This window comes from Brassica napus, chromosome C4, assembly GCF_020379485.1.
Source record: "Brassica napus cultivar Da-Ae chromosome C4, Da-Ae, whole genome shotgun sequence".
Lineage (NCBI taxonomy): Eukaryota > Viridiplantae > Streptophyta > Magnoliopsida > Brassicales > Brassicaceae > Brassica > Brassica napus.
The window spans coordinates 15,736,358-15,746,947 of NC_063447.1; the positions used below are offsets into that span (position 1 = coordinate 15,736,358).

At 35.7% G+C, this 10,590-nt stretch overlaps 1 protein-coding gene across 1 annotated transcript; it reads right to left on the reverse strand.

The window, feature by feature from the left end:
- Nucleotides 1–3,437: 3,437 nt before the first annotated feature.
- LOC111213073 (mitogen-activated protein kinase kinase kinase 18-like) lies at nt 3,438–5,044 on the reverse strand. Its single transcript, XM_022714732.2, has one exon. The coding sequence runs from the start codon at nt 4,917–4,919 to the stop codon at nt 3,453–3,455; it is 1,467 nt and encodes a 488-aa protein (XP_022570453.1). The 5' UTR covers nt 4,920–5,044; the 3' UTR covers nt 3,438–3,452.
- Between the last annotated feature and the right edge of the window lie 5,546 nt (nt 5,045–10,590).

A 10,590-nucleotide genomic window follows, 5' to 3' on the forward strand; every position in this document is an offset into this window, starting at 1 on the left:
CTCCTCAGATGCCCGCCCATCAGGTTCATGCTGATTTGATGGTGCCAGCGAGTTGTCCTTACTCTCAGTACACTGTTGAGGACATTCTCGGTTTGCCAGGCAGAGAAGGCTTACCGATCATAGACCCCGACCGACCTGAAGGAACACTTTGGTATGTATGTTACATTTATTTTTTAAAATTCATTTGTGACTTTAATAAATATTTAAAACTTTGAATTTGTTTTTTTTTCCAGGTTTGGGGTTGATAACTGCCTTGCAACAGAAGTAACCGAGACGATTAAAGGTTACTTCTCCATGGCACATCCCAACTGGAAATCCACTCCGATCTACATCAGAAGGACGTGGTTCAAGATTTACGCTGTAAGTTTTTACAATTTATTCCTGATTTATATTTTTTTAAATTTTATTTTTCTAAACTAATTATTAATATTTTTTTTTTTTGCAGCAAAAATTTAATTGGTCCATGGGGGTCACTGAGAAGGTGCGGAAAGAGTTTATCGACAAGGCGAAGAAACGTTTGTTGGACACGGTCTCCAACTGGAAGGGTGACTGGATCGTGAAGGGCTATGAGCGGGGCAAACCCACAACCATCACCACGGACGTGTGGGATGGCCTCATCCGTTACTGGAGGGATCCTGATGCCATGAGAGTCGCCCAGTCTTGCTCCGCCTCCCGTAACTCGGTAGATGAGCACGGCCACAGGGCGATGCAACATAGTACGGGCCAAAAGCCACACGCCCGCGTCCGTTTGGAAATGGTACGTAATTTAAATATTTAACTTTTTGATTTTTAATATATATATATATATATATATATATATATATAATAAAAACTTTCTTAACTATTTTTAGGCCAAGGAGTTGGGACGTTTACCGACTCTTATGGAACTTTTCGATCGGACCCACAAGAACAAGGCGGGCGCATTTGTAGATGAGAAGTCTGAGAAGATCTACAATGATGTGGCAGCTCGTATTGACGAGCGTGAGACCCAGCTGGCGCAGGAGTCCGCCGACGGATCACCCGTCGTCTTATCCACAATAGAAGTGGATAGAATTTACGAGGAGGTAAATTTTATATAAATTTTTTATTAATTCCATTTTACTTTAAAATTTAAATTTTAATATATATTTTATTGTTTTTTAAGGTCGCTCCCAAGAAAAAGGGACGTGTGTTGGGGATTGGTTCCGTCAACGATGTTCCGAGAGCGACTTCCTCTTATGGCCAGAGACGGGATGATGAAGTCTCTCAGCTGCGCGACGTGTTGGAGACGACACAACATCAGCTGTCGTCGACACAAAACGAGTTGGCCTCGACAAAATCGTCGTTCACAGCTCGTATGACTGGTCTCGAGAACTTCTTGGACGTCATAGCGGCCACAAATCCGGAATGGGAGGCCATGTTCAGGACCATGAGACAACAAAACCCCATTCCAGGCGAGACATCCGTGCAAGTCAACGAGGAAGATCTCTCGAGAAGGAGCGAGGAATTCTACGACGCGGCAATGCAGCATTAGTTTTTTTTTTTGTTATTGTATTTTAAAATTCAAAACTTATTTATATATTATATAATTTCATTTTAATTCGGCCAAAAAAAAATTTTCTATTCGATTTAATTTCAATTAAAATTTTATTAATAAATTAAATAAATATAATTTTTATTTATAAATTCAGTAAATAGAAAACAAAGTAATTGCGTCGCTAATTCCCGATGTATTAACGAGGAAAATTAACGACGAAATATCGAGGAACAATTAACGAGGATTTTACGTGGATTTAGTTACGATTCTATTACGACGAATTGTTTTCGTGTTCCTTACGTTTTTATTACGACGAATTTATTTAGAGGTTTTTGCGGGTCTTTTACGACGAATCATTTACGAGTTTCTTACGAGGAAGCACAACGACCGCGTTACGTGGAAACCCCACGTGGTCTTTACGACGAAAACTTAATTCTTCTTTACGAGGAAAATATAACCTCGCTAATTAACGAGGAAATGGCGACGAATCTTCTCTTACGACAATCATATAACGACGAAACGCCTTTCATCGCCATTTCCTCGTAAGTCTTCTTTTCCGAGGAAATAACGACGATTTTGGCCGTCGTTAAATTTGTGTTTTCTTGTAGTGAAACGATTTGAGTGATTGTTGCAAACCGCCGACAACCGCTACCAATCTCAAAAACTGCGTTTGCGGGTGGTAGCGGGAAAACCAGTCGCCCCCTAAGCCAACAAAGTTGATCGGCAACTAATCATAAATCTAGTTTTTTAAAGATTTTTTTTTGAGAAATATAGAAACACAATCTATTAATCTAGTAAAAACTTATATACACATTTTATGTAGGGCAATTCTCTCAAGTGACTATTTTTTAGTTTTTGTCACACAATAGCTTCTTTTTATTTTGAAATTTTTAGTAAACTTTAACTCCAAAATTTCATCTCTTAACTTTAAACCCTAAGTTTAGATTAGTTAATCCTATAGTAAAAAAATACTTTTACCCTTTAATAAAATTTATTTTGGTCATTTTCTTCATTGTATGTTATTTTGTGAAAATAAACTAAAAATTGTTATCGTACGAAATTTCTCTTTTATTTAAAAGTTTTGTTCTTCGGAAAACTTTTATTTCTTTTAGTGTTAAGCTAGCTTTTTTATTTACTTACTGGGTCTTACACTCTTACTATTATGTTTTCTCTTAAATCTCTTATTGGATTTTACTATTATTTGCCTTGTCTTTGTTCTCACAGCTTTTAGAATTTTACAGGATTTCAAGAATGTCTAGTGTAGAGTTTTTCAGCAAAAAGTATCTGATCTGGGTTATTCATCTGTTATTGGTCATATTGCTGAAACTTGACTACATTAGCCACCTTAAGTTGGCTATGTATAAAGTATAATAATTAATTAATCTAAAACTATTGAGCATTGAGTCAGGCCCGGTCCGTGGCGTAAACCATACAAATGATTGCTATAAAATCGTAATAAATTAAATATCTAGTATTCGTGCGGGATAGCCAACTATCTTAATTAGTACAATTATCCAATAAAATCGTAGCAACAAGAAAAACAAAAGGAAATGTTTTGAGTATAGATAAGCTCTGAATTAGAGAATGGAATATTCTTTAACATTTAGCGTATAGTTTATGTTGATACCTTTCTCATTATTGAAAACTTGTGGAGTTGTGGTAAGCCAGCATTGCCCACCACTTCATCATAGTCATCTTCCATTCTCTCGTTATCTCCTTGTTTATTGCCTGTTTTATTTTATTTTTTTCTAAACTGATCAAAGTTTATAGCTCACATCGACTATTTGACCTAACAACTTTATTTATACCAACAACAACATTAACGTTATGCTGACAAATTTCATGGTAACCCCTCATCACAATTAGGCCTAATCATTACTAATTTTGTGGTCTTAGTTCATCTCTAGTGATCTATAGAAAATATTTGGTCAAGAAGCTACCAAACCAAGATTGAGTTGTGCAAGTGAGAGTTATCACCAAAAAGAGGTACACAGTTGAGAGTTAGGACACTCATCGCACCACGTAAAAGAGTTTTCATGAGATAGATAGACCGATCCGAATCACATGCAATACCGAACAAAAAGTTAAGGCTGAGAATGAACGATAGATTTTTGCGCAACTTCGTCTTCTTATTATTTTGATTATGATAACAACTATACAGAATACGAATAAAAACATTGGTGTAAAACGTGGCATATATCTGAATATTCTCTACCACCAGTAACACCATCAACGACAATATTTCACACGTTATCACCGACGTCAACTCTGAGTCTTCGTTCACCGTCCGTGTACCGGTGTCACCGGTAGACTCCGGTGATATATTTAATTCCGATTCTGCCCTTGTTGAGCTCGGATATTCCCATTGTGCCCCTGACTCTTCGGAAGCATTGCCTCTAACCTCAGTCCAACCATTAGATTCCCAAATTGCCTCTCCTCCGATCGTCGCTAGTTTACTTATCCTTGCCATAGCTGAGACCATAGATTCAACTCTCAACTCATCGCTCTGTTCCTCTTCCTCGAACTCCGAGTTGACCCAGTCCAATACGCAACGCGGAGACGACTCGGTAGTGAACAACAAGTGATGATGATCTTGACATAGAAACGGATGCTCCAAAAGCTGTTCGCAACTCCATCTCTGCCTCCTGTCTCGTCTCAAGCATTTGTCCAAGAAGTCGCGGCAGAGCTCCGAAACACCCGCCGGAATAAACGGCAACTCGTTTGAAAACCCGATTCGACTCAGCGAGTCGAAACCGTGATCTTCCCACGCTGGCTTTCCGGTGAGCATCTCGACGACCGTACAGCCAAGAGACCACACGTCGCTCTCCGGTCCTTGGTACTCTCTCCTCACCACCTCCGGAGCCATCCAGAGCGGACTTCCACGCGAAGCAATCTCCGCCGCCGGTTTCTCCAACTCCATTGCCGAGCCGAAGTCCGCAAGCTTAACGAAGCTTCCGCCGTTAACAACGAGAACGTTCTTCGACTTCACGTCGCAGTGGACGATTCCGTTAGCGTGAACGTGGCCGAGAGCAGAGACGAGGCACCAAACGTAACGCCGAAGGAGAGTTTCGTCGTTAACGATTTTACCAACGTTAGCCACGTCACCTTCCGGTAAATACTCCAAGTGGAGATTCCTAAACGACGTCGTTCCCTCGTTAGACACGTCATCGTCGAGGAACCTCACGATGTGCGGGTGAGTCTTGAGAGAGCGGAGGATCGCGATTTCGTTCTCCAGCGACTCTGATTGAGAGGGAGGACACGTGGCGAGATCTACTGACTTCACGGCGAAAACTTCACCGTCGATTTTACTCACGGCTTTGCTTACGGTTCCAAAACATCCTCTTCCAATACAAGAACCTCGAATCCAAGAAGATGATGATGAAGAAGTGCTCTGTTTCTCCATATCTGCTTTGAACTAACTTTCGTGTGTAAATTCTCAAGGACACACGACGGGTGTATTTATAGGTGTGTCCGAAGTGCCAAATGTGAACGAGAAATAAAGTTGGAATTATATTAGTTTCCGACGTGGACGTTTCTTTTCTACTTGTCTTTCTGAATTTTGAAATCGTGAAGCCATTTTAAAAAAGTTTCCCACTTGGGAAATAAAGTTTAAATGTATTTTTAGTTAGACAAATGGATAACTAGAAGAAACAGTTTGTTGACGTCATTACGACACTTGGAGAAGTTCTCGGGATGTTCTGTAGTACTTTCCATATTATCCCTTAAGGAACAAGTTGCGGTCTGATCAGGTACGTTGATTTGTTACATGAAAAGGATAAAACTTGATATGTCAACGGCTCTAGTTTTTAAGCAATGTCAGTTATTTTTGTCAAATTTTTTCTTTTGAATTTTCAACAAAATAAAACGGTTGTTTTAATTAACTGTTTTGAAGTCATTAAAGTGTGATGAGATCTCTCCGACGAATCGTGGAACGGCAAACTAACTAAACGTGTCGATTGATTTTCGGACGTTTGTTCTGTTGACTTTTGTTGTTGGTTGAGTGTGCGTTATAGTTTTATGTTTGTTGACTGGAGTTGATTACACGATCAGACATGGAATATTCGGTGGTAATCTACCAATCAAGTACTATTCTTGCAATCGTGATACTTTAATCCAACACGTAGCAAGCCAATCATATTCATCGAACTTTTTCTTTATTTATCAACTTACAGATACTTTTTTTTGTCTAACTTATTACTGGGCCACAACGGACCGGCCCAATTGGCCCATTGGCCCATCAGCCTTACCATAGGAGGCGCGGATCAAATCCGAGATGCCTGGAAGATTCACGTGGTACACAGACCACCTGTCCTAGAAGCTCTCGGCTATCAACTTACAGATACAGATGTACTCTATATCTGATTTGAATTCAGATAATGAAACAATGGTGGCATAATAAACAAAGATGGTTTTAAACTTATGGTATATTGTATAACGAGTATATTTTGGATACTTCGCCGAAAAGTGAAAGAGTTTGATGGCAAAGTAGTTTGTACGATTAACTACTTCTAATTCTTGATCTTTTATTTGAAAATACCAATGTTCAAAACACCGCTAGACGGTAATTATGTAATTTATGATGGATACCAATAATAGATAGAACAATAACAATACCAAAAAAGCAACTTGTATATTAAGAATCCCTTAAACAATTTTCTTAGATCTGTTTAATCCGATTTATTCAACGTCACTAGAAATAGACCAATTCTTACTCTAACCAAAGCACAATGGTCGAGATGTCTTCACCACTTGCTCTCAAATGATCGCATTTCAGAACACACTCTAGAATTTGATATCTAAACCCAAAACCCGTGGGTTAGTCGAAATGCTTGATTTCTTATATATACTACAACTAACTAGTATATATCGTGAAAGACATAAATCTTCCCAATTTTTATTGTTTGCCACCTGGCCAAACCTGGTAGAATTTAGTAGGGCTGGGAAAAAAATCTGGATCCGAAGAACCAAACCGAACCCGATCCGAAAAAGTAGTACCGAATCCGAACCAAAATTGATTAAGTATCCGAACGGGTTCAAAATTTTGGTATTTAAATAACCAAAACCGAACCTGATCCGAACCAAAATATTTTAGATATCCGAATGTATCCGAATATATTAATTATTTTTTATATCCAATGTATATTAAAAATATCCAAAATATAATTGATACTTTTAAGTTATCCAAAATACTTGAAAATATATAAAAATAATCAAAAGTAAATGTCTAAAATAAATAAAATATATTCAAAACACCAAAAATATTTTAAATATAATATTTATTTATTTTCTATCCAAATATTCAAATCGAAATATAATATTTATTTATTTTCTATCCAAATATTCAAATCGAACCCATTTATATGTTAAATTTAGGTATTTTGTCATATGTTATTCAAATTTATATTTAATATATTATTTTGTTTATAGATTTTGAGCAATTAAAAATATATAATGAATTTTAAAATTTTAAAAAATAATTTAAATGGGTTATCCGAACCTGAACCGAACCTGCAAAGATCCGAAATCGAACCCAAACCGACATTTAGAAACATCTGAATGGGGATGCAATCTTTGACCCCGAAAACCTAAAACTCGAATAGGTCTGAACCGAACCCGAATGGGTACCCGAACGCCCACCCCTGGAATTTAGGGTCATTATCTTCGACTAACAGTTTCCACCTGTTTTATCCACCATGTTTAACACAGTCCACTGTCCGTGTAACTCACACTAAACATTGCTCACATCTTGAGCTTACATAGTGTTGTTTAGGTCTTCTAAACCCATTTTTACAAAATTCGTTTTAGAAAATTCGTTTTTTATGACTGATCTGTCATAATTTTTAGAACACTGAAAATATCAATATACATCTCATTTTCAGAACTTTAAGTTAAAACATAATATACTATATATACAATCGGAGTACTTGAATAAGATGGAATTATGCAGGCTTCTGTTTTTATATCCATTATAGTAAAAACAAATCTTTTTATAAATATCATTCAAATAACATGTAAAATGTATTCTAACAAATTCGTTTTAATATATCATTCAAAGAACATGTAACATTGTATTCTTACAAATGTGAAATCAGATGGGATATAACGATCGTACTAATAAAAACCACTAAGCTGCATGCATGTCTTCGTGTCGTTCAAAAACTGTATATCTATTATTAATGCCGTAACCATTTCAAAACTTTTTTTTTATCGTCCAACTAATTATTAGCGCTTAAACATTTTCAATCATCAATGTCGATGAGGGTCCATCGGCAGTACAGTGTGTGTACTGTATACGCAAATCATGGGATTCTAAAATTAGCGAACCGAATAAATGAAAACTGGAAGCGAGTTAGTAGCGCGTAGCGACAGAGTTTGTTGTCCAAAGAAGTTGATATGAGACATGAGATTGAGAGAGAGGTTCATCACTACTATTCACTTATCACTTGCGCATCTAAACCTAAAGAACTAAATCTTTGGTGGGGCTAACTTGTGAACCTTACGTGTCACGAAATTGTTGGTCCACGATCTCCAACAGAGAACCAAAGACTCCAGTTGTCCGGACTCACTTATGTTTTTTTTGCTAGAAGATTGCACTATTGACGTGCCTTCACCACCTCCACCACCACCTCTACTATAAATATGACTTTTTGTTCTTTTGTTAGGTGATAAAACAGATAATTTACTCAACGTGATCCTTGAGGGAATGAAGAATAAAAAATAAAAAATGCTATTTTAATTTGAACGGCTATTCACGAATAATGTTGACCAAGAAAAAATGTTCATCAGCGATATTTTTATTAGATTTAATAGTTACTAATTCATGAGTTGACAAAAAAAAGTTACGAATTGTTTAATTAATTACATTTTGTCAACTATTTAATTGATTAATTAGGTTTTCAAATACTTTTGCTGCTTCTATTCACTTGCCATCCACTTATGACCTATGGTATTTACTTATTAAGAAAACGTCACTTTTGGGGGGAAAATCCGCCGCAACTATCATATATGTTTCATATGTATGTTGTCAAAATAAAATTTTATTTTATTTGTTTGCTTCTTGGAGATCTCTGCCCTTCCGTGAACGTGAAGTATTAAATTAACGGTACACCACTTGTTGTATATCCTTTCAAATACAGTCCAAAAATAAGATATTATCTTGAGATTTAATGGACCCATACCATATTAACAAGTTACAGATCGAGCAATCCACTTGGAAAACATATTAGACAATGCAAGTGCAACATGTCATTCGTTGCTACTAAACTTTTACGCAATTTTCTAATCGAAATCTACACAATACATGTATGGTTTATGATTAAAGTAATAAGGTCATGCATTTACTCTGAAAAGGAGAAAATTATTAAAAGAAAAAGCTAAGATAGTAAGATAGAGACAATATATTATTTATGTCATGATTTGCTTTTATAATTGCCTTAAATAAATAAATAGTATTCTGGGTACTAAAATTAGGAGTGTTCAATCCGGATATCGGTTCGGTTTAGGTTCGGGTTTTTTCGGTTTTCGGTATTTCGGTTAGTAAAATATAACTACCATTCTAAATCCATATTCACTTCGGTTCGGTTTGGTTTATATACCGTTGATTTTCGGTTTATTCGGTTTTATACCAAAAAGACATAATTATTTAGTTTGAGATCATATTATATGAATTTTAGAATCATATTGTCAACACAATCATTTGTTAAAAATATATTACATGTTCAAATAAATGAACAAAAAAGTAAAAATGCTTCTACCATCAAATAAAATAATCAAATCTATAACTAAAATCAAAGCTTGAAATTTTGAAAATAAAAATATGAAACAAAACAGAAACATGAAAGAAAAGTTTTTCCACTCTTCCATATTTAGTATTCGTTAAAGTCATGTTTTTTCAATTGAACACGAAACTCTGTTTGTTTACAGATAAGAAAAAAGTTGTGAAAATTTTTCATTAATTATTGTCCATCAAATTTATAATCTTCATATTATATTAATTTAGCGAAGACTAAAATAAAGCAAAAAGATCAAAAGAAGACTTAGAAAATAAGATATCTGAATTGCGATGTATTGTTATTTAATTATAGTTCAAGTGTTTTACAAATTAAGGTTCTTTATTACTATAAAATTATGGTAATAGTTATTAACACAAATTTAACTTATGTAACAAATAGATTTTCATGTATTGTTATAAAATAGATACATATTTACATGTTTCTACTTTTAATCGGTTTTGTTCGGTTTGTTCGGTTTAATCGGTTATATACCAAACCATATCCAAATCCTACGGTTTTTATAAAATTATATTCATTCGGTTTATATGGTATATACCAAAACCAAACCATATTGTCTATTTCGGTTCGGTTCGGTTCGGTACAATTCGGTTTTACCAAATTGAACACCCCCGACTAAAATGCATGTCAAAGAGGAAAACACAATAGAGACATAAGTTGCTGTTTATGCTGATAAGTGTTGTGGGAGGAGAAGACAAAGACGAAGCAGAAAGAACTCGAAATCAAGGTGGCCGACAAATATAACATGCTTATGTTATTGCAACTCCGAAGAAACCTCTGACAACATCATCTTCAACTTTTTTATATAGGATTAATTCAAGATCATGCACGCGCTGATCTTCGTATCACAAAGATAACGCGATCCGAACGGTAGTAAACGTTGCAGGCTTGCATCAGTACAAAACTGAAGAATGTAGACGGTGCAAAGCATTACAAGCGTGGTTGAGGCGGTATGGACTATCACAATGTTGAATGCAAAATTACATGTACTATAATTGATAAAATATTGTTATCCATGATTTAAAACCAGAATGTAAACAAAACCGTGGTATTTTGATAGATTTTTCCAAATGTAAATAGATGAAAGCAAACAATCAATCTAATTAGTGGTCACTATTCACTACAAGAAAACATAAGTTTAATGACGGCGGTATTCCTCGTGAGTTCGTCGTAAAAGAGGATTTACGAGGAATTAGCGAGGAAACATGTTTCGTCGTTACTCGTTCGTCGTAAAGACAAAGTACCATATTTCGTCGTAAAGACCACGTAATTATTCCACGTAAG

Bases quoted from the DNA above. Each gene is read 5' to 3' on its own strand.
- LOC111213073 (XM_022714732.2), bottom strand. From the start codon at position 4,919: ATGGAGAAACAGAGCACTTCTTCATCATCATCTTCTTGGATTCGAGGT.